Source organism: Carcharodon carcharias, chromosome 7 (genome assembly GCF_017639515.1).
Source record: "Carcharodon carcharias isolate sCarCar2 chromosome 7, sCarCar2.pri, whole genome shotgun sequence".
In the NCBI taxonomy this organism is placed as follows: Eukaryota; Metazoa; Chordata; class Chondrichthyes; order Lamniformes; family Lamnidae; genus Carcharodon; species Carcharodon carcharias.
Window position 1 is genome coordinate 187,951,327 of NC_054473.1, and position 27,876 is coordinate 187,979,202.

The 27,876-nt window shown below is 42.9% G+C and overlaps 1 protein-coding gene across 3 annotated transcripts in view; it reads left to right on the forward strand.

Annotated features, from left to right (window-relative positions):
- Nucleotides 1–27,876, forward strand: part of LOC121280139 (transcription initiation factor TFIID subunit 4-like) — a 333,722-nt gene that overhangs the window by 257,278 nt on the left and 48,568 nt on the right. For 2 of the 3 annotated variants that reach the window (XM_041191821.1, XM_041191823.1), the window contains one exon: nt 11,201–11,437. The exons of the other annotated variant lie outside the window; for it this stretch is intronic. In XM_041191821.1, the coding sequence (XP_041047755.1) occupies nt 11,201–11,374 (174 nt within the window). In that variant the 3' untranslated portion in view covers nt 11,375–11,437. Of the gene's footprint in view, nt 1–11,200; nt 11,438–27,876 lie in introns of those variants that run through there. 3 annotated transcript variants of the gene reach the window in all.

Here is a 27,876-nt window from a genome sequence, read left to right on the forward strand (position 1 = left end):
ACGTGGCAAGCAATCTGAGGCTCGAATGGAAAGGGGAGCCATTAAAATCTGCCTGAGGCTGTGGACTGCACCCAATATCACTGGAGCCTCTCACACTGCAGATGTGGAGGCTGGCTTTCAGGCAGAAGTCTAGTGCGGCGTGTAGCTACAATTAAAATCGACTCCTTTGCCAAAAGAAAAGGAAGGGTGGGGGGGCTTGTGGGAAGAAGATCAAAGACAGATTTGAAATGTATCGTTAGCCATAAGATTGGGTCTCCTCTTGATCCAACCCCTGCAGCTGTGCACAGCCCCCTTGTTAATGAGAATTCTTGACCCCTGGTTTTGTAAGTTAAACTTGTAATCTCAGCTAATGAACTGAACAAAACCAATTCCTTTTTTTTACTTCTTTACACTGTTCGTGCTTTCCCTTTTCCACTCTTGTCTGGGAATTCATGAGCGCGGCCCCTGACCAGACATACAGGAAGCACCTTGATTATTAAGAGCAAAAACACAATTATTTTTGAAGAGTGATATTTTCCCCTTTCAGTTGCACACGTTTTTGTTCTTCAGTGTCTTATCTTCGTAGTGGTTTAGGGACAGACAGACAAATTGAGTTTTTAATAAACCTGGAACTGCTGCTGCAGCTTCCTGAGAGTCGCGATTAAGAAGGGAGTTCTAGCTGTCCTTAGGTATGTAGGAGCAAATTGCATTTGGTCCTAATTTATGAAATCAAATTTTTCTGTTTTATATGTTGCGGTTTTCCATTAGTATTTGGAATGTTTTGCAAGAGTAAAAATTTTTGTGGTTTCTAAACTCTGCATACTTGTAAAATTCACCTGTGGCTCAGTGGTCACACTTTGAGCTGGAAGGTTGTGGTTTTGATTCTACCAAACGCTATTCCAGGCGCTGAGTATGCTTCACTGCAGCACTGAGCGAGTGCTGAACTGTCAGAGGGCCCATCTTTCAGACAGGGCATTAAGGATCCGTCTGCCAACAAATAAACTGGCTACTCACCTTTGTGCTGTTTGTGGGATCTTTCTGGGCTGCTGTTTTTAGTTACAAAAAAAAAATTCATTGGCTTCAGAGCCTGTAGGCACATCCTGAGGCCATGAAAAGCATGTTAGCGATGAAAGTTTGACTTTTCTGTTTTTGGGAGCACACCTGATTCCTTAATGCGTACACATACCCAGTAAGATCAGAGCCATACAGACCTTAATGTTCCGGGTTTGATCCCTCTTCTCTGCTGGGCTAGCTAATCCCAGTTTGGGACTATAGTACAGGTAATACTGTTGTTCCATTCCCCACCCCTTCATGCAGCTAGAATTGCTGTTCCCGATCATTGCCTAGGGACCCTGTTGAAAAGTGCTTACATGCCAGGTAAAATCAGGATTGGCATCTGCTGTGATGACCTCTATGATATGATAGCCTGCCTGTTTACCCATTGTTGGAATAGGCAGCTACATGTTGCTGGTGCACGTGGACTCTGCCTCAGATGGAGCAAGTGCTTTCCAAATGCGGAAGAAAATGCGGCAAAAAATAGTTACATTTTATCTTAAAACTCTTCCAACCAGCAATTTTAAAATTTAATTTGAGAAAGCAGACCTGCTGGGTCTGTGTGGATGCCGCATCTGCACAACATGTTTCTGAGCCCGCTGGCAGCGGGTGTGATAGGTGGTGTGTGCGGAGAGTATAGTGCGACCTGCTTCACAACCCCGAGACGGCAGGTTGTGATTGTCGGTCGGCGGGGAGCTAATTATAATACATTAGCATATAATTAAAAGGCCATCCTGCCAGGCTCTTGGAACTCCTCTGTACTGTCAGTCCACGTTGGTGGAAAAGCACGTCGACATGTTTCACAGCAGCACGCAGGCCATGTGCACTTGGCGGCCTTCACTTTGGGGGAACTGAGGTGAGTGAGCAGCAGCGTTCGCCACAGCTTGCCCATTGTTTACAGGCCTCAGGGGCACCAGGGGGTGGGGACAACTGATGCCTGGCTCCAGAGGCGACTGCTGAGGGTCGGGGGATGGTGTCAGGGGCAAGTACTGGCCAGCCTTGGAGGTGACTGCTGAGGTGGGGTGTCAAGTGCTGCCCTGGCGCTGCATCCCGCGCACAGGTAATCGAGATGGGGGGGCTGGGTAAGTGAGGGAAGTGGCCACGCTTTAGGGACACCTGTATAAACTGACCAGGCCTCTGCAACTGAAACAGATCAGGCGCAGCCACAGTGATATGATTGGGGTCAGGCTCCTAGCCTGGCCGCCCATGCAAGTAATGCAGAGGCACCAAAGGGCCACCAAACGCTCCATACCTTACCCTGCAACCCCTGCCCCCACACACCCCTCCTGGTACAGACTTCGAGTCTGCCACCACTTTGTTGGACCACACACATTGTACAATCTCCTCGCCAATGCTGGCCATGTAACAGTCACTGCTGGAGGTGCTCACAGCCCCTTGCAATCTCAGCATCCCTGTTTGGACCAGTGTCCCCCATGTAGCAGGCTGACAGGCCAGCCATGTAGCGCACTCATCTCTGGCCATCCGAGGGGTGACCAGCATTCTCTAGAAAGCATTAAGGGTGGTCACACAGGGCCAGGAAAGGTGCTAAGTACAGCCATGATAACCACATCTCTCTCTTTTTCATGGTGTAGGAGGACCACGTCAGGATCATGAATCCTGGTGACCTAGATGTATGCCTGATGGCCTACAGAGAGCATAGAAGATGAAGGAGAGAGTGACCGAGGCACCTGGCCGTGCAAAGACAGGAGCAGCAACCTCATGAAGAAGGGGCATCGGGAGCTCCTGCACACGCTGCCCATGAGCCGCTGCCCAGGAGCCACTGCCATTCCTGCAGGTGACTGAGAACCAGTGTCACCGATGACTGCACGTGTCTAGGGACCTGGTTGCTCACATCTGCTACTTACTGCAGTACTTTACGCCAAGGGGACATGGAGGGCATCCACTGCCAGTGGCTGTGAAATTGACTGCAGTGCTCAATTTCTATGTTAGTGGCTCCTTTCAGGGCTCCACATGTGACCTCTGTGGGATTTCACAATCCACCACCCACAAATACATCCATGAGGTCATGGATGCATCTTCTCCATGGCAACAACTTTGTGCATTTCACCTGGGACCGGGACAGCCAGGATGCAAGGGCCATTGGATTTGGACTGATCTCAGGATTCCCACAGGTGCAGGGTGCGATTGACTGCACTAATGTGGCGCTCAAGTCTCGATTGCTACACTCAGTGGACTTCATCAACAGCAAGGGCTTCCACTCGCTCATCGTGCAGCTGGTGTGCGACCACCAGAAACAGAAACAGATCCCCGAAATCTTCCAGGGTCCACAGAAGCTGCAGGGGTGGCTCCTTGAGGACAAGGGTTACCCACAGAGGCCGTGGCTGATGACACCCGTGCAGCACCCTCAGAAGCAGCAGAGCGACGCTATAATGAAGCTCATGCAGCAGCTCAGAGCTTAGTGGAGCAGAACATCGGGATGCTGAAGATGCTGTTCCAGTGCCTGGACCGGTCTGGGGGAGCCCTGCAATACAGTCCACAGAGGGTGTCACGCATCGTCGTTGTCAGCTACGTCCTTTACAACCTGGTGCTGCAACGGGGTGAGGAGCTGGCAAAGGAAGAGATGAAGGAGCTGCACATCTCCGACGAGGATGCCGCTGAGGGGGATGAGGGTGACGGGTCCACGGTGAAGACGACGACGGCTAGGCTAGACCAGGCAGGCACATTCGAGAGGCCCTCATAGCTGCCGGAATTGTGGAGGATGATGACGACATGCAATGAGGTGTCCCCGTAGATCCTCACATCGCAGTTGTGAACATTTGGCTTCAGTCTGGCTTATGGCTGCGCCAGTACCCTCTGAGAGAATGCTCCTGTCATGTGGAGGCCCTAATAGTCACTTGATCACAGGATGATGACAACTTGCAGTGAGGACACTCCATAGATCTTCACATAACCTCTGAGAATGTCTAATTTCTCCATGATCAGGGCCATTTCAGAGATGCAGCCATGAAACTTTAGAAGCATCTGATGATGTGTCCACCTCAGCTCTTCAGGAGTTGGTGCACAGCATTGGTCGCAGAGCTAGTATTATGGGGACCAGCAGCACCTTAAAGGTGCTGAGAGCCACACAGAGAGAATGATGGAACTCTGTGACACCTGCCCACTCCATTCTGGCAGCAATGACCAGCACCGTCGAGGTGCAGGCATCAGTAATGTGTCCAGGGAGTGTGGTCTGTGGTCTGAAGGCTGCACAGAGCACAGGGAAGAGGCCCTGGACTGAGACACCTGCCTTTATCTTGTGCAGGAAGGTTTCACATTTGAGTGACAAGAACACTGCTCATCAGAACAAGGAGCCACGGGCAGGGAGACATTCTTAGGAGTTTATTGACAATAGTGAACAGTATGTACAAGTGATCAACCCCCATGCCCAGGCTGTGCAACTACTTTCACCTAACTTTCCTAACCCTGCGGCTATATCTTGGTGCTCCCTGGACATGCACAGTGGAGGTGGAGGCAGCCTGCTGACTGTGACGCCCTGTCTGTGATGACTTTGGCGGGTGTCCTCTGGAGGGCTGTGACTAGGAGGGCCCCGGCCTGCTTTCGGGGCCCTGCTGTGTGGCAGTGGCACCCTCCTCGGCCTGTGGAGCTGGATCTGCAGAGGTCACAGGAAGAGGGGATTCGGATGGGCCAGTCACTCCTATAGTCACCTGGGTGGATGGGCTCACAGCGTGCACCTGCTGATCCTCCTCCCTATTGGTGCCCGAGGGCCCCTGGCTGACTCTGAGCGCAACTCATAGCTGAAGTGAGATTGAGCTGCTGAGCATCCCTCTCGTGTACACAGTGTTGGAGGCCAACTATGGCATCGGTGATGGAGTTGAGCCCATGCAGCAGTGCAGGAGTGACGTACTGGACCAAGGTCTCCATGGCGGCTGCCATCCTGCCAGTGTTGACCTTGGTGCGTTGCAATGCCAGCCCTATCACCTCAGTGAAGGTGGACGGACTCTTCCATTGTGCCTTGCAATCTGAGGAGTGCAGTGGACATCCCTTCCTGATGTTCCCGAGCTTGAGTTTGCAGCTCCAGCAACTGTTGAGTACAGAAGCTCATCATCTGACTCGGACTCAAGCAACATTCTGGCCTCCAGCAATCCTCCGAGTGCCGGGGACCTGGGAAGTCCCTGCTTCCGCCTGCTGTGGATCAGGCAGTGTGATGTGATCACTAGATTGTGATCCTGCGGCTACTCTAAAGCCAGGTCCCACCAAGCTGTGTATCTCTGTGCTGGTGGAGGGTGTGGGTGAGGCTGTGATGGGACTTCAGGGAGGGTGCATTCAGATTCCTCTTCAGAGGTTTCTTCGGGGCTTGATTGGAGGCTCTGGGTCATGGACTCTGTCAGCTATTTGGCAGACGGCTTATGAAAGCAAGGGGAGATAATTAGTGCATGGCAGTGGCCTGTGAAAGAGGGCACATCACTCACAGCATGATTGTCTGATGGATGTTGTACTGCTGGATCCCCACTTGGTAGAGCGGCACCGACCTCACTGTTAGCAGAGAACCGATCTCAGTCATCGCTGGCCAGCTGGATGGCTCTGTCAGAACTTTGAATTCCGGTATCCCTCCATCTGTCTGTGACCCTTCCCTCCTGTCATGAGCCAGTTTGTCCTGCATAGATAGAGATGGGGAGAGTGTATCAGGAATCCTTCTGGGCCAGATGGTAAATATGCCTGGCCTATGTGAGTGGTGCGTGATCCCATGGACCGGACAAGAACAATGACGTGTGTGAGAGAGTGAATGATGCTGCCCCTTGCACTGGCAGTGAGTGAGGGCCCTGTGGGTGTGTGATGGGTTTGTGAGTGTGAGTTGGGAGTGATGAAAAGAGTGTCTCACCCTGGCGAAATGGAGGAGACGATTCATCCTTTTGTGGCACGGGTTGGCTTTCCTCCTCTGCAGGGCATTCGCACTGACCACCACTGCCACCACCTCCCAAGCTGAGTTGGTGACATTGCTGCCCATCCTGTGTCCTTTGCTGGCCATGTCTGGTGGTGATGAGGCTTTGCTGGCCGAGTCTCCTGGACAGCGGTGGTGAGCTGGTGGCGATGAGGCTTTGCTGGCCGTGTATCCCAGACAGCGGTGGTGAGCTGGTGGTGATGAGGCTTTGCTGGCCATGTCTCCTGGACAGCGGGGGTGAGCTGGTGGTGATGAGGCTTTGCTGGCCGTGTCTCCTGGACAGCGGTGGTGAGCTGGTGGTGATGAGGCTTTGCTGGCCGAGTCTCCTGGACAGCGGTGGTGAGCTGGTGGCGATGAGGCTTTGCTGGCGGCTGCCTTTCAAAGATGGTGGCCAGTGTGATCCAACAGCGAGGTGTTGGCAGGCGGGCGAATGAGGGCCCACCCACCCTGGAAACACGTGTTTCACGTGTTTACCGGACATGAATAAATAATTAGGCAGGCTCGGGTCGCTGTGGCGTGAAAAGCCACTATTTTCATCAGCGGGTAGGATTCCATTTTACCTGCCTGCTAGTGCACTTAGTGCAATTCTGGGAAATGTTTGCCTGTTCTCACGATAGGGAAAGAAAGAACCATATAATACAGATAAGAGGCCATTTGGCCTGTCTTGGCTGTGCTGGGCCCTTGTCAAGGCTATGCAGTTAGTTTCGCTCCCCTGTTTTTGTTAACTTAATACTTGATTGTAAATTCCTACCTAATATTCTTTGGCTCAGGTTATCTAAATTATCTAAATCCGAGACTTACACCCAACGTTAACAGCATTATATTCGGTAATTTCCCTTATGTAGCTACTGTAGAGTTATATGGATTTTCAGAAGATAAAATTTAAAAATCCATCTACACTTGGAGTTTCATCAAACTCTGAAGCAGGGAAAGAGTGATAAAAGTAATGAGTGACAGAGGCAAGCACAAAAGAACTTGCTTTCATACAGTGCCTTTCACAACATCACACCCCAAAGTGTTTTACAGCCAATGAAGTACTTTTGACGTGTAGTCACTGTTGTAATGTAGGAAATGCGGCAGCCAGCTTGTACACAAGATCCCATAAATGGGAATGAGATAATGACCAGATAACCTGTTAACCTGGGATAAATGTTGCCCAAGACCTGGGAGAAATAGTGTCATAGGATCTTTTACATCTACCTGAGAAGGCAGACAGGTCTCAGTTTCATGTCTCCTCCGGAAGACTTCCAGCTCACCATCAGTACCTACTGCACTGGGTGTGTCAGCCTAGATTTTGTGCGCACAAGCTCTCTGGATTAAGACTTGAATCCATCACATTGTGACTCAGTGCTAAAATTGTTACCACTGAGCCACCGTAGAAGACAGGCTTGCACTTATCAAGGGGCCTGGTGCTGTGCTGTGCAGCCAGAATCTTTAAGCGTGGTCCTATGGCATTCAGGTACATGCTCAAGGTTATAGTGCTCTGCCGTGTGAGTGCAGTTTCTATCAATGTTAATTTTGACTGGGGAAGCCGCTCCAAGTTGGTGTAGGAGGTTTGCAAGAGTATGTCTTTTTTTAAATTCATTCATGGATGTGGGTGTCACTGGCTAGGCCAGCATTTATTGCCCACCCCTAATTGCCCTGGAAAAGGTGGTGGTGAACTGCTTTCTTGAACCGCTGCAGTTCCTGTGGTGTAGTTTCACACACTGTTCTATTAGGGAAGGAATTCCAGGATTTTTACGCAGCGACAGTGAAGGAACGGCTGTGCATCTCCAATTCTGGATGGTGAATGGCTTGGAGGGGAACTTCTAGGTGGTGGTGTTCCAATGCATCTGCTGCCCTTGTTCTTATAGATGGTAGCAGTCGTGGGTTTGGAAGCTGCTGTCTAAGGAGCCTTGGTAGATTCCTGCATTGCATCTTGTAGATGGTACACACTGCTGCTACTGTGCATCGGTGTTGGAGGGAGTGAATGTTTGTGGATGGGATGCCAATCAGTGGGCTGCTTAGTCCTGAATGGTGTTGAGCCTCTTGAACGTTGTTGGAGCTGCACTCATCCAGGCAAGTGGAGAGTATTCCATCACACTCCTGACTTGTGCCCTGCAGATGGTGGACCAGCTTTGGGGAGTCAGGAGGTGAGTTACCCCCTGTAGAATTCCCAGCCTCTGACCTGCTCCTGTAGCCTCAGTATTTATTAGGTAGGCTAGTCCAGTTCAGTTTCTGGTCAATAGCAACTCCTAGGATGTTGATAGTGGGGATTCAGCGATGGTAATGCCATTGCATGTCTACTACTCCTTTCAACATCAAACTTTGTGAGCACTTCAGTAAGCATTTACTATTTGAGATACTTCCAGTTTTTTTGGTTCAAATTTTTTTATGATGGTGAAATTCTAAAATAATTCTGACCCAGAAAGAGCAAGGATTGGCTTCTGGCTAATTTCATTAGATGTTATTTGAGCAGAACTGAAAAAAGAAAATTAAACAAAAATATGAAAGCTATGGATGAAACTCCCAGCTTATGGACAGATTCATTGCTGGAGAAATGTGCAATTCGAACAAACACTACCCTTGTACCTTGGAAAGAAGAGGACCTAGTTAGGCACACTTCATTCCTGGGACATGACATTGCATAAAAACAGCAGCCAGTGTTCATCATTGACCTGATATCATTCCCCAATCATTTTAATTTATTTTTGGAATGTGGCCATCCCTGGCAAGATTGCTGTTTATTGTCCATCTCTAGTTATCCTTCCACTTGTAGACGAGAATGGATAGGGTCAGCAGGTTTCCTTCTCTAAAGGACATTAGTGAACCAGTTGGGTTTTTATGACAATCTGCCAGCTTTATGGTTACTATTTAAAAAAAAAATACTGACACCAGATTTTTATTTCCATGTTTTAAATTGAATTCAGTTCTCAGATTCTCCTTGTGGGGTTTGAACTTGCACTCTCTGGATTGCTGGCCCTGCAACATAATAAACACAGTGCCTTGGCCCAACCAACTTGAGGTGTTTCATCAATGACCTTCCCTCTATCATATGGTCAGAAATGGGGATATTCACTGATGATTGCACAGTGTTCAGTTCCATTCGCAACTCCTTAGATAATGAAGCAGCCTGCGCCCACACAGCACTGAGGCTTGGGCTGATAAGTGGCAAGTAACATTCATGCCACCAAAGTGTTAGGCAATGACGATCTCCAATGAGGAAGAATCTAAGCTATTCCCCTTTACATTGAATCATTCTCAAAAACCCAAATTAATAAATATCTGGGGTGTTGCCATTGACCAGAAACACAACTGGACCAGCTACATAAATACTGTGACTACAAGAAGAGGTCAGAGGCTGGGAATTTTCCCAACTTCCCAAAGCCTGTCCATCATCCACAAAGCACAAGTCAGGAGTATGATGGAATACTGTCCACCTGTCTAGTTGAGTGCTGCTCCAACAATTCTCAAAAAACTCAACATCATCCAGGACAAAGAAGCCCACTTAATTGGCACCCCATCCAGCACCACTTTAAACATTCTCTCCTTCCACCACTGGAACACAGTGGCTGCAGTGTATACCATCTCCAAGGTGCACTCCAACTCCCCAAGGCTTCTTCGACAGCACTTCCCAAACTCGTAATCTCTACCACCTAGAAAGACAAAGATAACAGACACATGGGAACACCACGTACATGTTCCCCTCTAAATCATATACCACCCTGGCTTGGAACTATATCGCCATTCCTTCATCATCAATGGGTTAAAATCCAAGAACTTGCTTCCTAACAGCACTATGGGTGGATCTACATCACATGATCAGCTGCAGCACAAGAAGGTAGCTCACCACCACCTTCTCAAGGGCAATTAAGGATGGGCAATAAATGCTGGTCTTGCCACCAACATTTACATCCCTCGAATGAATAAATAAAACCATATTAATAGTATAATCTCTTGACAGAGGCAAAAAAATCAAACAAAACAGACCAATTTAGGGAAATAAAAATAAAGTGCTGGAAATAAATAGTCATTTGGTAGTACAGAACTTGAGTGTTGCTGAAAAAAGAGACAAATCGCAGCTTTTTGTCTTGCACTCATCAGGACACTTTGCAAGAATATCAATATAAGAGAAAAACAACAATTTATACTGTACGAGAAGTGTTGCTGATTGGTTAGCAAATGGATTCTTAATTGGTAGAAGTGTTGCCATGGAGAAGACACCAATTGAAGATGGCTAACTGCCAAGCATTGTTTGAAACTTAAACCAGGCAGCTTGACCCTGATTGGTCAAGGTTGTTTTCTCCTTACATTGATATTCTTGCAAAGTGTCCTGATGAGTGCAAGACACAAAACTTTGACGTGTCTCAAGTGTTAGAAATACTCAGGTCCGGTAGCATCTGTAGAGAGAGAAACAGAGTTAATGTTTCGAATGGAATATTACTTTTCTTCGGTTAGAGTAAACTGCTAAAAATTCCTTTCCAATTCTCTCAGGCAGTTAAACAAAGTTCTACCAGACAACAGTGACCCACAAATCCTTCTGATAACCCCTGCTAACAAACAGGCCTGCCTCTGATACCTAGAAATGTACTCTCAAGAACTTAACGCAAGGATTAACTGGGAGTAGTCACAAAGTGTGATAAAATAACTTGAACCTACACTGCACTAATCAGAAAGTATGTTCTACAATTAATGGCCTCTCTCAGGACCTGGTCCAACTTCAATTCAAAGAATGCAAGGCAACCATACTCACTGTATATATCAGTAATTTATTCCATAAGGCAATGACATTAAAAAGAGAAGTACTTCCTGACATCTAACCCAACTCTCTCTGGGTTTTTTTTTCCCTGCATGGCTGTAGCCCTGTCACCCATTTCCATCTCAAATAACCTATTTATTTGGACAGAATCTTAACCCTTCTTCATTTTGTAAGCCTCAATCGTAGCCCCTCTAAACCTACGTTTCACTAAAAAAAAGGGTCCAATGCTTGAAATCTATCCTAATAAGTAAATACCTTAAGACTGGATTTAATTTTCCTCACTCTTCTCTAACTTTCTCCGGGGGCTTGCTATTACCCTGCTGTGTGTGACCAATACTGGAGACACTGCTCCAAGTGTGACACTACGAAAGGTTACGTGAATCCAAATGTATTGATATTAGTTTTAGATGCTGTTGTCTGAGCAAAACACTTCTGTAGTTTCCAGATGGGCTCATCACACTGCTGGTGTTTATGTTTTATGATTTGTCGACTATGGCGCTCAAACCCTTCTCTTGACATTTAATCCTTAGCATGGTGACCTTGCAAAGTGGAAATGTGCCTGGAGTTTCCCAAATACAAATGCAACTGTAACAGCAACTTGCATCACAGGAACATTTGTTGCGGGATCACTTTTAGACTGTAAATGGAGAGTCACTGAAGGAAGTGATGTCACCTCTCTTATGACCTGGGAGTTGTGGGTGTAGACATGTGTAAAACATGCTCCTGTACTTGTGGTGTGCATATATGTTCCAGTGCAAGTTACAATAAAGAACCCACACATTTGTTGTATGTTGTTTGTATTTCTGTGACTCCTTTATCAGTCACAAAGTAAAGGAGCAAGCAATGTAACATGGTGGCAGCAGTTGAGAAATTTTGAAGACAAACACGTACAACATAGTGACAGCACTGGAGGAATTCTGATCTGCAAGTATAATAAAGTAACAGCTGGTGGCTTACCCGGACTGGCTGAAAGCATCTCAAGAGTTCAACAATGCATAACGCCCCACCATGAGTACAGTAGCCACACGACAGCCAGATCGGTGTCAAGGGGGGCAAGTTAATGGCCACAGGATTGGTGTTGCCCGTAGTTCTGACATCAGAAATTTGAGAAACAGCGGCCATTGCTGTCTGTGGACTCATGCACTGAATCACTTTGTGAGTGGGGCATAATCCAATCGCATGCGAATGGCCCCACATCAACAATGGAGGATCTTCCCACCAGAGGGAAGGTTGCTTGTGGCTGCAGAACTCTTTTAAAATAAAACTGAGCTTTAAGAAAAGAAATGAGCCTGTGAAAAAGACAGGCAAGTCTGTAGAAATACTGTGCCTGTAAAAGGAAAATCTGTGACAAAGTCAATATTTTTAAAGAAGCCAGAATATTGAGAAAATAGCACTTAAATGAATAGGAAAGCATCAGATATAATCTCTGAATTCAAATTATTTCACCAACGGGTGAAATTGTGTTTCCTGGATCAAGGAGTAAGTGAACCAGAGAAGCAGGCTGTAAAAATCAAGATCGTACTGGGTTATGAAACAGATCAATACTTCAGGGTTGGTGGCTGAGAATCAAAAGGACCCTAGCAAGAAATGGACACTTCTGAAAAATCAGCTCAAAGTGAAGGTCAACTCCCGGATCCATAGTTTGGAGTTGATGACATGCCAGCAAAGACAAGAGCTGATATATTCTCCCACAGGAAAACACCCAGCCCTGGATAAAATAGAGGATGTGAGAGCTATGCCAACTCCCCAGGATCAGGAGGACTTACAGCGATGCCTAGGGCTGTTTAACTTTCTGGCCCTGTACATCTCTAATTTCGCTGAGCAAGCAGCACCGCTAAGGGAACTGCTGCACAAAGATACACCCTGCTTGTGGCAGGAAGACCTCAGTATCATCGAACCAGGGTAGTGTACTGCAATGCTGCGATCCTACTGTTTTGGAAGTTGACACATCCCAGAAGGAATTGGGTGCATGCCTCTTGCGGGAAGGAAAGCTGATCACCTTCACATTGAAGAGTTGGTCACAGTCCCAGGCTAACCATTCCAATACTGAGCATGAAACCTTCTTTCCAGTCTTTGGCATAAACAGATTTCACACGTACCTTTTTGAAAAGCACTTCACTGTGGAAACTGACCACAAGCCATTGGAGTGCAGAGCGCTTGCGAGTGCTGCTCCGCAGTTGGTGAAGGTTCAAGGGTACAATTATGATGTTCTACATAAGCCAAGCAGCAAAGTGATTATATCAGACACCAAGCAGGCTATCTAACCAGAATTAAGATGCAGCTGTCTTGCTAGATTTGCTTGGTCCAATTGTGGATATTGAGATTGAAGATGTCTTGAAGTTCAATCTCATGAGTTTTGGACCCACAAATGCGAGCAATTAAGAGATGAGACTACAAGTGACCCTATGCTATTGTTGTAGAAGGTGTTTGTCCAAGGATGGCCTGACACCATACAGGAAGTAACCAAATGCCTATGCTATTTCTGGTCTATTGAGATGATTTCGGTATATCCCGAGGGGTGAGTCTCAAAGGGAAACAAGTCCTGTTACCCAAAGCTCTGCATTCTGATATTATAACTCACAAATGTCAAGGGCATTTAGGAATTGAACATATGAGACATCTTACCAAAGAGACAGTCTACTGGCCAGGAGTCAATGATGATGTTGAGAAGGTGGTGAAATCCTGTGATGCATGTCAAAGTTAGCAACCAAATCAACAGAAGGAACCCTGATTCTGCATAGGATCCCTCCACATCCATGGGCAAAGATTGATACAGACATGTCACATTCAAGTCTATAATTTCCTCTTCATTATGAATTACTTCACAAAATTTCTAATCATCAGGCAGCTACATATACAGTGCAGTCGTTGCGGATACAATCAGCGCTCTTTTCAGCTTATTTGGCATACCCAGAAGAAATTATCTCTGATGTTGGGCTGGAATACACTGGCAGACCATTTCAAGACATGTGGCAGAAGGGCAATCTGTCAAGTAACATCGTCGCCACATTATCCCAAGTCAAATGGTATGGTTGAGTGCATAGTTCACACCATCAAGTTGTTAATTAAGCATAGGCAGACAGGACAGGATATTAAGGCTGTAGTGCTACACCTTCAAGCTACTCCTTCGGACATGGTCATACCATTGTCTGCAGAGTTGATGTTATGGAAGGAGGTAAGAATTACGCTGCCCAGTCATCATCTGTCTAAGTTTTCAACAGTAAGAGATGTATTCCTTTCCATACAACGGAAGTTGAAGGTGTTGTGAAGCAAGCAAGCAGGACCAGAATTGACTCAGTTGTGAATATCATAGGTCAGATTTCTCAATCATTCATTGGGAACATGGCACTCTGCAGCGGTAGCTGGGATATGCAACCAGCCCAAATCGTACGAGACCAAGACACATAATGGTGCAATTCTCAGACGGAACTGAAGTCAACTCAGTTATACAATGTTACCACACCTGATACCCCTGTTGCATCACAGATAAAGTCTGAAGCAGATTTTGACAGCCAAGACCTCGGTGCCTTGTGTACAGATGAAGAATATGTTGACAAAATTTCTGAATTGCCAGTGAATCAGAAGATTATCACAGCTCTGAGCAGATGTTTATGATTGCAAGATATGGTTGAATAAGTAAAGTTCCTCTACATTTTTGAGATTCTTAGTTTTGTGCAATTGTAAATTACTATTAGTTTTATTGCAGTAATAATTGCTCTGAACCACAACATCATTGTACTCTATACTGTACAAATTTTTTTGATTAATGGGATATGTTATTATCTTTGGGGGTAAAAAGGGAGTTGTTGTGGGATCACTTTAAGAAACTGTAAATGGAGAGTCACTGAAGGAAGTGATGTCTTGTCTCACATGGCTCAGGAGTCGTGGATGGACAAAATAAGACGTGTTTAAAACATGCTCTTGTACTCTTGGTGGGTATATATATGTTCCAGTTCAAGTTACAATAAAGAACCCACATATTCATTGTATTTTGTTTGTATTCCTGTGACTTCTATATCAGTCACACACTAAAGGAGCAAATAATACAAAAGCATGAACAAGGGGATATTAGGGCATGTGAACAAAAGCTTAGTCAAAAAGATAGATTTTAAAGAGCACCTTAAATGAAAAGAGAGAGGTTTAGGGAAGAATTTCCAGAAATTGGAGCCCATCACGGCCATCAATGGTGAAGCAAAGGAAATCGGGGATACACAAGAGGCCAGAATTGGAGGAATGCTGAGTTCTCAGAAGGTTGTAGGGCTGGAGAAGATTACAGTTTATAACACTGCATTCAACTACATTCAAGACAAAGTCTCCAAACTTATCTAATCAGACAGTACCCTATTGTAATGCTGCAGTGAGTCTGAAACGCAAAAGTGTCTTTACTATGCAGTGATCCAATTTAGTAGCGATCACAACTTGCCTTAAACCAGATGTGCCACATGGGATCATTTGGTTGCATTATTAACTCTGGATCAGAAGATTCAAACCCTGCTCAAGAGACCTGAACACACAATCTGAGCTGACACTCAAGAGCAGCACTGAGGGGAGTGCAGCATTGTCTGAGATTACAGTTACAATCGAAGGCTGTTCTGATGGTTCAAGGTTTGAATGTTTACCTGGTGTCCTAGCCAGCAATTTCTCCTTCAATCAGTGCCACAAGAAACAAATTATCACTTTATTGCTGCTTGTGGGATCCTACTGTATGCAGTGTGGCTGACATTTATCTACATACTGTGCCAGTGACTTCACTTTGAAGTAATTCATTTTATATGAAGGATTTTGGGATGTTTCTGAGATGTGGTAGGTCACTGCATAAATGGAAATCATTTTTTTTATTTCAAATTGCACCTGAACGTTTATCAAGCAAAGATCTGTCCAAGATGTTTTGATTAAAATCTGTGCCTCTTTTAAAATAAAGAATATTATGAAGAATGGCACTAAACGATGGTGGTGTCTTTTTAAAAAATATATACTTTATAGAGCATATTTCCAACTTATTAAAATTGATCAAATGAAAAATGCGATGAATATATAAAAAAATTAAACTGCATTTTATAAAAAGAGCATGGCTTGGATTTAATATTTCATAATTGCCAAGGGACATTCTTTGAGATCAATCGATTTTTACTTGAGACATGCGTCAAAAAATAGCAAGCTGTGTCTTAGTCTTTCAGGGAATGCTAGTCCATTTAATTGTTGTGTCTGATGAATGTGAAATATGCCTAACCTGCCCTTCTGTCTTTCCTAAAGGCCTGACTTTGGGCAGATGCTGCCACTTATAATTGGTCACTGTTTGAGGAATGGCCAGCTCGCCAATAAAGCGTCAACTCTGATGGATATGTCTCCTCGTTCCCTATCACTTTTATTTCTGTGTCTCTCCTTTTGTGAAATTTCTTTAATGGCCCATATGCCTGCATCTGAATTATTTCTCTCTCTTCCCCACCCACAGAAACCGTCTCTGACCCCCTCCCCCCATCATAACAGCAAAGAAAAGAATCCTCTCGCTCTATTGATGAATCTGCGCATGTTTGTGAAAATGCAGTGTTAGCATAGTGCTCCATGCTTTTCACAATATAAAAATCTGATCTTCCAGGCCATAGACTTCCCTATCTCAACTACACTTTTGGGAAGAGGAGCAGGGAATTGATAGAAGCCAATTTCACCTTATAAATTGTAAGGGGGTAACTGCCCTTTCTGCACTGAGGGAGAGCTGGTGTCCTACTCCACTGCAGATGCTGCATGAATTGGGGGAGTTGCAGAGGAAGAGAGACAGGAATTCCTAATTTTATGAAACAATTCAAATTATCTCAGGCAATGGCATCAAGGGACCCACATAGTGGTTTTTGTGTGAATGTTTCCCTCATGTTTTGAGTTTTGCCTTTTAGGGTTCCTTTTCTCTCAGGAAACATTTTTAGGATTTTTTTTTCTTTTTAAGTAATGTTACAGAATTATTGTGGACTTGATGTGAAGATTATGTTGGGAGGAATCCAAAATAATGTAATAAAAGAACATTTACATTTACTTTATATCAAATCACCTTGCACAATTCGTTTTTAAGTGCAGTGACTTGGATATGAGAAAATATGACAACCATTTTGCACATGGCAAGATCCCACAAATGGAACAGAGATTAATCTGTTTTTGTGGTATTGAGTAAGGACAGTATGTTGGATAACAGAAACATTCCCTCATTACCTTCAACTAATATTGTGAGGTTTTAATGTTATTTGTAAAGACAAATGGGGCCATAGTTTAATGACTCATCTAATGGACTCTATCTCTGGGAGTGCAACACTCCTTCAGTGCTGCATCCAAAGGCCAGTTTGTGTTATGTTCTTTAGTGCTGGAGTGGAGCTTGAACCTACTATAGCTGTTTGACTCTGACAACTGAGCCAAGCTGACACACAATTTTCACCCACCCCTGGGAGTAAGTTCAATTGGGATGTGTATAACTGTTGTGTATTCTTTTTCATGTTTTTCTGAAGGTCCCCATGGACGCAGATCGTTATGGTCAGATACAAAAGTAATCAAAAAGGCTGATGGAATATTGGTTTTTATTTCAAGGAGTTGAAATGTGCTGTTGTTTACCTTGGTCATATCCTTTCTCGAGTACTACGTTGAGTTCTGGGCACTGCACCTTAGGAAGGCTGTATTTGCCTCAGAGGGGTTGCAGTGCAGATTCATTAGAATGATACTTGGGAATAAAGGGGTTAAATTATTGTATAAACTTGGCTTGTATTTCCTTGAGTTTAAATGGTGAGGGGTGATGTAATTAAATAGAGTCTCAATAGAGTAGATAGAAGCTCGTGCTCTGGTGGGAAATCCAAAACATAATCTGAATGCTAGACATCAGAGCAAGTCCATTCAGGAGTGAAATCAAGAAGTATTTTTTCACAAAAGGAAGTGAAAATTGGGAATAAAAACTAAGTGTTGGTAATACTCAGCAGGTCTGGCAGCTTGTGTGGAGAGAGAAACAGTTAACCTTGAAAGTCAAATATGACTTCAGAACTGAAGGAAAATAGAAATGTGATGGGTTTTAAGCCATTGAAAGTGGGGAGGGAAGGGAAGAGCTAAAAGCAAGGTCTAGGATAAGGCAGAGGACGGGAGGGATTAAATGATATAGGATGTTACGGAACAAAAGACAAAGGGAGTGGTAATGGTTGTAGTAAAGAAACAAAACATTGTCCAGAGTGAGTGTGAATGGCAGAATAATGTATAGCTCTGTCAAAATCAAAAGCATGAAAAACAAGATTCAGATCGACACATGGCAAAAATAAAACAGAATCAAAATGGGGGACAGACTTCATGGCCTGAAATTGTTGAACTCAGTGTTGAATTCAGAAGGCTGTAAAGTACCAGATCAGAAGATAAGGTACTGTTCCTCGAGCTTACGTTGAGCTTCACAGGAACACTACAGGCTGAGGACAGAAATATGAGAGTGAGAGCAAGGTGATGAATTAAGATGGCAAGTAACTAGAAGCTTGGGGTTATGCTTGTGGACTGAGTGGAGGTATTCCACAAAGCAGTCACCCAATTTGCGTTTGGTCTTCCCCGTGTAGACCATTGTGAGCAGTGAATACAGTATAGTACACTGAATGAAGTGCACGTAAATTGGTGCTTCACCTGTAAGGAATGTTTGGGACCTTAGACAATGTAGGGAGAGGAGGTAAAGGCAGTGTTACACCTCCAGTGATTGAATGGGAAGGTGCCCTGAGAAGGGGGGCAAGGTGTTGCGGGTGATTGAGGAATGGACCAGGGTGTCGCGGAGGGAATGGTCCCTTCAGAATGCTGACAGGGAGTGGGAGGGGAAGATGAGTTTAGTGCTGGCACCATGCTGGAGGTGGCAGAAATGGCAGAGAATGATACTTGGAATGTGGAGGCTGATGTGGTGGAAAATGAGGACAAAGGGATTGTGGTTCTGGGGGGGAGGGCAAGCGGAGTGAGCAGAAGTGTGGAAAATGGGTCAGGCATGATTGAACACTCTCTCAACCAGAATGGGGTGGGGGGAGGGGTGGGAATCTTCGGTTGAGGAAAAAGGAAGGAATTTTTTTGGAGAAGAGAAAGTTGAGAGGAGATTTGATAGAAGTGTTCAAAATCAGGAGTCTGGACAGAGTAGATGGGTAAAAAATGTTCCCATTAGAGGAAGGAGACATTGGGCATCCATTGAGAAGAGGAGGCGGTTAGGGCCAGGAAACTGGAAATTGTTGAACTGATGTAAGGCATCAGAAGAGTCACAGATATACATGGGAAGAGACTGGACTAGAGGAGAAAAAATATAGTCAATATAGGAAGAAATAAGCGGGGCAGAAACAGGCTGAAACATTTGCATTTTTAGATAAACTAGAATAATGAATTTCAAAGAGATGGTAAGGTGTTACACCTAGACAACAGAGGCTAATCCAAACAGTGTATTTATTTTTCCCAGAGATTACTGATAATATGAGTACTAGGACAGATTTATATTATGGAAAAAGTAAAGTTGCAAAGACGTATTGGAACAATGGAAGTTACATTAAACAGGGAGAAACATGTATAAAGGAGATGGGTCTACCAGCACAACCCTGTTTGTGGATTTTGGGAAGGAGGTAGAAGCAAGCTCTTTGGGGTAAGGGACTATGAGGTGGGAAGCTGTGGAAGGAAGATCTCCAGAGGAATGACATCAGTGACAGTCCTGGAAACAATGGTTTGATGTTCAGTGGGTGGGGTCATGGTCCAGTGGGAGGTTAACAAAAGTGAGAGTTGGCACTCACTGAAAATCTGGAACTACCTTTCCCTCCAAAGTCTTTGGGGGTCAATTGAATATAATCCAATAGATGCTTGTTGGCTAAGGGTATCATGGGATTTGGAGCAAAGGCCTTAAATGGAGTTATGGTACAGAACAGTGTCATGAAAATATAATAATTTTCATATTATTGTAATTTATTGTATAGGTAGGTTAATAGTGGGGCTTTGGATTAGTTTGTGTGTGTGTGTGTGTGTGTGTGTGTGTGTGTTTTAATTGAATTGCAGACAGCTGGCCTGGGTGCTTTGATGTATCAGAAGTGAAACTAGGTTTGAAATGCTAAATATGTAAACATGACTGAAGTTTTAGAATGTGAGGTGTGAAGAACATTTGCATTTTTAGATAAACCAGAATAATGAATTTCAAAGAGATGGTAAGGTGTTACAGCAGCCAACAGAGGCTAATCCAAACAGTGTATTTATTTTTCCCAAAGATTACTGATAATATGAGTACTAGGACAGATTTATATTATCGAAAAAGTAAAGTTGCAAAGATGTATTGAAACAATGGAAGTTACATTAAAAAGGGAGAAACATGTATAAAGGAGATGAGGTTAGTGTAAGGAAGAAGGCATTCTAAGACCCAACAAGTGTGAAAGGTCTCCAGCCTCTATGTACCAAGCTGCTCTCTCCAGGAACCAAAGATAAGAGAATTAATTTTAAATTTCACTGTCCAGAGCACTATGCGCTTTGCCTGGGTGTATTGAAATTTGTGTTGTTTTACTATTGTCTTAATGAAGGTGTAACTGGGAACTAGATTAATTAGGGGAGCTAGGAGCTATCATAGTAGTAAACTGTAAACCTATGTATGTGCCTAAAATCATTTCTTTTATTAATAAATATTTAAGTTAGTTTTGTAAAAGCCTCTAAGACTCGGTGATCGTGTTACTATTGAATTCAGGGCATGCATCTCGAAATAAAAATACAAATTGCAAGACAGCTGTGGCAGCTGTTTCAAGTTTCCCTCTGGGATTTGAGCAGCTCAACGTTTACTATCCACTGTGTCATAACAAAATTGGGGGCCCTTTGCAGGATATATTTGAAATTCCTTGATTGGTTTGACGTTGATGAATCATAAGGTTACGAGTACGAAAAGCACTTTGAATTCAGGAGTTGGTGTGAGGTATTTTTTTAAGTGGTGAAACTACAAAAATGGCTGTATCCATGGCTAAAACATTTTGGAAGTAGATATATAACTGATTGGGGCACAACAAGTATCTAAGGGTAAGTTAAGTGAGTTGGTGGATAAGTTACAGCTGAGGTTACCTGTGGGGCAAAGAAAGCAAACATAGTTGAAGAGATAGCACAGCACTTTAAAGTTGAACATGATGCCTGACACTAGTGAGTCACAGCTGGAGGTAGTGAGACTTCAGTTAGAAATAAAGAGGCTTGAATTTGAACAAGCAAAGGAACTGAGAAAATTTGCATTGGAAGCAAATGAAAAGGAAAAAGCATCGGAAACGAAGAAACTGGAACTAGAGGCAGCAGAAAAAGAAAGGGAAAAGAGATTATTTAAAAAAGAAATAGAAATGTGAAAACTTGATCTCCAGAGGGAAAAGTTAGCAATGGAAGATAAAAAGAAGAGAGAGAGAGAACTGGCTTAAGGAGACATCAGATGCTGAGGTAAGTTATGATGAGAAAACCTTTAACCTAAAACCTAGTGGGGAGATGTTTCAATTTGTACAAGCTCTTCCGACGTTTGAGGAAAGAGATGTTGAAGCATTCTTTATTTCATTTGAGAAGATAACTAAACAGATGAAATGGCCACAGGAAAACTGGACACTATTGTTACAATCCAGGTTGGTGGGTAGAGCACATGAGGCTTATGCTTCATTGTCAGAAGAAATGTCAAAGAGATGTAAAAAAGACTATTTTGATTGCATATGAATTGGTTCCTGAGGCATACAGACAGAAATTTAGGAGTATAAGAGAACAGCCAAACTTATTGAATTTGAGAGAGTAAAACAAAGTAATTTCGACCGGTGGCTACAGGCATTAATAATGGAGATGACATATGCAGCTCTTAGAGAAGTAATTCTTTTGGAAGAATTTAAGGATTCAATTCTTTCTGTAGTTAGGTCTCATGTGGAAGAACAGAGGATTAAAACGGTAAGGCAAGATGCAGAGATAGCTGATGATTATGAGTTAGTTCATAGAGCTAAACTTTTTTATTGTCACCCTTTTAAATCAAAAAGGAATAGAAAGTGGTGAGGTGAAAGGAAGGTGTGTAGTCAGGGAAGAGAAGGAGTAGGTAGAAATTCCCAGGAAGTTTTTTTCAAAATAAAAAGGAAGGTGCTGAGGGTAGAAGTGACACTCAAATCTTGAGGTGTTTTCATTGTGACAAAGTTGGACACACAAAGTCTGTGTGTTGGAAATTACAGGGAAAATCTGTTGGGATTATTGGGGTTCAGAGGAGTTCTGGAAGTAAAAGTACTGTGGGTTCTGAGGTTCAGGCACAGGAAAGACCAATGGTTTGTGCACAGGTAAAACAGGGAGAATCAGTGATGGGTAAAGATGTGGGAAAGTGTTCACAATTTACCCAAGGGTGTTCTGAGGAGCAGGTTGCAGAAATGTTTAACGATTTTGTATGTAAAGGGAAAGTCTTTCCATCTGTATAGGGTGGAGCAGGTAAAGATGTTAAAATTTTAAGAGACACAGGGGCTAGTCAATCCTTAATGTTGTGGGATAGTAATGTTTGTTGTTCAGAGGGTGCATTGCAGGAACAGCTGATAATAAGTGGAGTTCATGGAGATGCTAAACCTATTCCCTTGTGGAAGGTAAATTTAAAGAGTAGGTGGAAAACAGGCGAGGTGATTGTTGGAGTAGTGGAAAAATTGCCCATTGTTGGGGTTCAATTTATTTTAGGTAATGATATAGCTGGCTCACAGATGTGGGTGATGCCTATGGTAGTTGAGCAGTCTGTAGAGGTGTCTTCAACAGAAGTGTTGCAGAGAGAGCATCCTGGATTGTTGCCAGATTGTGTGATAACAAGATCACAGATTGAAACAAGAAGAATAGGAAGCTAAAAGGCAGGGAGAAGGTGTGGAAGTCCAATTAGTTGACACTGTTTTTGATAAGATTGTTCAGGAAGAAAGAATGGAGAATGCAGCTGAGATTTTTAGCTCAAGACAAAGGTGGAGTTACAGGAAAAGGATACGCAAGTAAGACAGTTATATCAAAAAGCTTACTCAGAAACAGAGGCAGAATGTTATTACCTTAAGGGTAATGTTTTAATGAGAAAATGGTGGTCTTATCATGTTTCAGCAAATGAAAGCTGGAGGGAAGTACATCAGATTGTTATACTATTTGGATATAGAAATGAGATCTTGAGGATAGCTCATGAAATTCCAATGGGAAATTAGAAAGACAGACGAAAATATAAAATACATTTTTATTGGCCTGAATTGCATAGAGATGTAGTCAAATTCTGTAGAATATGTTACACATGTCAGGTGACAGGGAAACCACAAGCAGTGATTAAGCTGGCACATTTAATTCCTAATCTAACATTTGAAGGACCTTTTACCAGGGTCATGATTGATTGTGTAGGACCCCTCCCTAAGACTAAAAGTGGAAGTCAGTACTTATTGACAATAATGGATGTGTCTACAAGGTTTCCTGAAGCGATAGCTTTGAGAAATATTACAACAGAGAATTATGGAAGAGCTGACTGAATTTTTTTACAAGATATGGTTTACCAAAAGAAATACAATCATATCAGGCTTCAAATTTCATGTCACAGCTATTTAAGAAAGTAATGAACAGCTTGGGGATAAAACAGGTTAAGTCAACAACTGACCATCCTGAGTCACAAGGGGCTTTGGAAAGATGGCCTCAAACTTTACAAACTGATTAAGGGTGTATACAGGACTATCTGCAGGATTGGGAAAGGGGAAATATACTTTTGTTATTTGCTATAAGGGATGCTCCTAATCAATTGACAGGTTTTAGTCCTTTTGAACTAGTTTATGGCCATGAGGTAAGAAGACCATTGAAATTGATTCATGAGAAATAGGTGGGTCAAAATTCTGAAACTGCTGTCCTGAGTTATGTATCAAATTTCAGAGAAAGATTGGACAGAGCATGAGAGTTAGCTGGAGAACATTTAAAGATATCACAGCAAGTGATGAAAGTGAAGTGAAGGAGAGCTACAGCTTGTAGTTTTGTTGCTGGAGAGAAAGTGCTAGTTCTGTTACCAGTACTGGGTGACTTGTTAAAGGCAAGGTTTAGTGGGCCTTGCAGGATTGAAAAGAAACTGAGTGAAATAAATTATTTAATAAATACTCCAGATGGAAGAAAGAAGCAGAGGATGTGTCATGTAAATATGCTTAAAAAGTACTTTGACAGGGAAGAGGACCAAAAGGAGGTGTTAGTGGTGGTAGATAATGAAAAAGAGGTAGAAATGCAGGATTCTGAAATTGATTTTCCTCTAATCAAATTGGATGATGAAGGAATACTTGAAAACTTAAATGTAATATTGAGTTATCTTCCAGGCAAGTGCCGAAGTGATTTGGAGAAGCTATTGCAGTCACACAAAGCTATTTGTGGGAATAATCTGAGGAGGACAAATTTAGCTATTCATGATGTATTTGTAGAAATTTCATTTTCAATAAGGCAACATCCTTATAGATTAAATCGGCAAAGTTATCACAAGTACAGAAAGAAATTAAATTCATGCATCAAAATGATATCATTGAGTCTAGTTGCAGTAACAGGAGTTCGCCTGTTGTACTGGTACCGAAACTGGATGGAACACAAAGGCTATGTGTGGACTATCAAAAGGTGAATGTGGTGACAAAAGTGGATTCATATCCCATACCACGATTGTAAGATTGTATTGAGAAAGTGGGACAATCAAAATTTATCACAAAGATTGACTTGCTGAGAGGATATTGGCAAGTACCGTTATCAGAGAGAGCAAAGACGATATTGGCTTTTGTGACACCAGGTCAACGATATCAGTTTAAAGTCATGCCATTTGGTATGAAAAATGCACCTGCAACATTTCAAAGACTGACAAACAAAGTAATTGCAAGACTGAGCAATTATGCTGTTTGTACTGACGACTTGATAGTTTTCAATCAAACGTGGAAAGAGCATTTACAACATCTGGAAGAATTTTTAAATTGATTATAAGAAGCTAATCTGGTGACGAAAACTTGGCTAAAAGTGAATTTGTGAAAGCGCAAGTTACATATCTAGGCCATACCATGATAAGGACATGATTGGACATGATAAGGTGGCTCTGAGAGATGTGAAAGTCAAAGCTATTATGGATTTCCTCGTGCCAACAACAAAATGAGAAGTTTTGAGATTTCTGGGCATGAGTGGGTTTTACCGGAAATTTATGCCAAATTTTAGCAGCGTTGACTGAACTATTAATAAAAAAACAAGTTTCAATGGACACAGGAGTGTCAGAAGGCATTTAACAGTTTGAAAACTATTAACTACAGCACCGGTTTTGGCAGTACCCAATTATGCAAAGCAGTTTAAGTTGGCCGTTGACACAAGCGATATAGGAATTACAGGAAGATGACACTGGGATTGAGAAACCGATAGGGTATTTTTCATGGAAGTCTAATGTACAGCAGAGAAGTTATTCAATGATCAAAAAGGAGACTCTGGATCTGGTGTTAGCATTGCAGCATTTTGAGATTTACGTGGCAAACAATTCTTCAGAAGCAATTGTTTATACAGACCACAATCCTTTAAAGTTTCTGGACAAATTTCGAAACAGAAGTGCAAGGCTATTCAGATGGAGTTTATTACTGCACCCATTTAATCTACAGATTATATATGTGGCTGGACGTGAAAATCTGATTGCAGATGCATTGCCGAGTTTAAAGCTGAAAGGAAAATTGGACTTTTATAAACCTGGACACTGAACTGAAATGATTTCTGTTGATACCAAGGATTTGTACGTATGTTATGTTAATGCATGCATCTGGTAATTTATGAGTGCGGATATACAGATAAGTATATGAGGTAATGTAAGATGAGTTAAGAAAAGGAAGCCTTCATTTTAAATTGTAACAGTCATTTTCCAGTAAGGAGGGAGGGCATCATAAAATATAATTTTCATAATATTATTGTAATTTATTGCAAAGATAGGTTAATAGTGGGGTTTGGATTAATGTGTGTGTCTGTGTGTGTGTGTGTCTGTCTGTCTGTCTGTGCCTGTGTGTGTGTGTGTGTGTGTCATACAGGCAGCCGGGAAACCAGGTTTCACATGCTAAATTGATAAACATGCATGAAGGTTTTGAATGTAAAGTGTGAAGAACATTTGCATTTTTACATAAACCAGAGTCGTGAATTTCAAAGAGATGGCATGGTGTTTCACCTAGCCAACAGAGACTAAGTCAAACAGTATGTTTATTTCCCCAAAGATTGCTGATAATATGAGTACTATGAAAGATTTATATTTTGGAAAAATTATAGTTGCAAAGACATATTGGAACAATGGAATTAACATTAAAAAGGGAGAAACATGTATAAAGGAGATGAGGTTATGTGTAAGGAAGAAGGCATTTTAAGATCCAAGAAGTGTGAAAAGTCTCCAGCTTCTATGTACCAAGCTGCTGTCTCCAGGACCCAAAGATAGGTGAATTCATTTTAAATTTCACTGTCCAGAGTATTGAGTGCTTAGCGTGGGTCTGTTGAAATCTATGCAGTTTTACTAATGCCTTAACGAAGGTATAACTGGGAGCTAGATTAATTAGGGGAGTGAAGAATTATCATAGTAGTAACCTGTAAACCTATGTATGTGCTTAAAATCATTTATTTTATTAATAAATGTTTAATTTAGTTTTGTAAAAAAAAACCTCTAAGACTTAGTGGTCTTATTACTAATTAATTAATGGCACGCTTCTTGAAATAAAAATACAAATTGCAAAACAGTTGTGGCAGCTGTTTCAAATTTCCCTCTAGGATTTGAGCAGCTCAGTATTTACCATCCACTGTGTCATAACATCAGCCAAGATTTAATTGAATAGCGGAACAGGCTCGAGGGGCTAAATGGCTTATTCCTGTTCCTGTGATCCTTCCTAAGGTAGCTTACATAATAAGTTTAAACTGCACTATGGGATCAAACTTGTTACTATGTATCAGATATAATTTGCAGGTAGGTGGACAGGCTGTGTGGAATTGGTGTAGAATAATATTTGAGAGTAGGCAGGGGAGGCTTTGTGCCCAGACTTCAACCTGTACTAACATGGCAAACACATCTCCCCTGAACTTGCTCTTTCCTGGTCCTTCAGAGCTGAATTTTGAGCTTTCTGCATAGTAGTCTGCATCTTTAAGGGGTTAAATACCACCATAAGCCACACTCTCCCATTGTGTCTTAATTACCCTCCCAGGCCCACAGCCCCTTCTGCTAAGAACACATTCTGCCTGTCACACCCATTCTAACTGGATCGCCTATCACCGTCACTGGGTCAATATCCTGGAATCTCCAATGTTACAATATTATCAGAGCCTCATCAACACACAGACTGCAAGCAGTTCAAGAAGGCATCTCACCACCACCTTCTTGGTTGCCCCATGACTAGATGTGGGCAATAATGCAGCTATGCCAGTGACGTTCCAAATCCCAATACCTGGAGAACAACCGAAAGTAAAGATTTTAAGGGGTGGAGATAAAATTAACATTATTAATGCAGTTGACTACTTTACACTAGAGCTCAGGAAAGAAAAAAATGAGGAAAAGGTTTTAACTTCTTCACACAGAGGATGCTAAACCTATGGAATGGTAGAGATCAGTATTACTGGCGAACGTGAGGGAGAAGTGGATAGATACTCAGTAGGGAAAGTGGGTGCTATGAAGGAGAGAGAGGTGTGTGGAATGTTTTTAAAAATTGGGATCATTAAGGTGGATGATGTTTTTGGGTTTCTAAAGTTTTTAACCCATTCGTATTTACTACTTGTTCATCACCCCTGATGAAGTTTGCTCAGTGATAATATTCTGACTTCTTACTCAGAAGATTATATAGGTTCAAATCCCACTTGAGGGACTGAACCCATAATCTAGGCTAACACATTCAGTGCAGTACTGAGGAAGTATTCAGTGTTGGAAAAGTATTGCCTTTCAGAAGAGATGTTAAATCAAGCCACCGTCGGCCCTCTCAAGTCATAAAAGATTGTATGGCCTTATTTTGAAGAAGAGCAGAGGGGTTTTCTCAGGTGCTCTGGCCAATATTTATCCTTCTGCCAACATTGCAAAAACATATGAACTGAGCATTTATCTCACTGTGTTTGTGGGAGTTTTCTGTGCTTAGCTTGGCTACAGTACCACAGTGACTATATTTCAAAATTAGTTAATTGTCTGTGAGCCTGTGTGGTGCATCCTGAGATGGGAAAGTTATTGTATAAATGTAAGCTTGTTCCTTTTCGTGGGCGTTGATGAGGAATATGGATGTGCCTATTG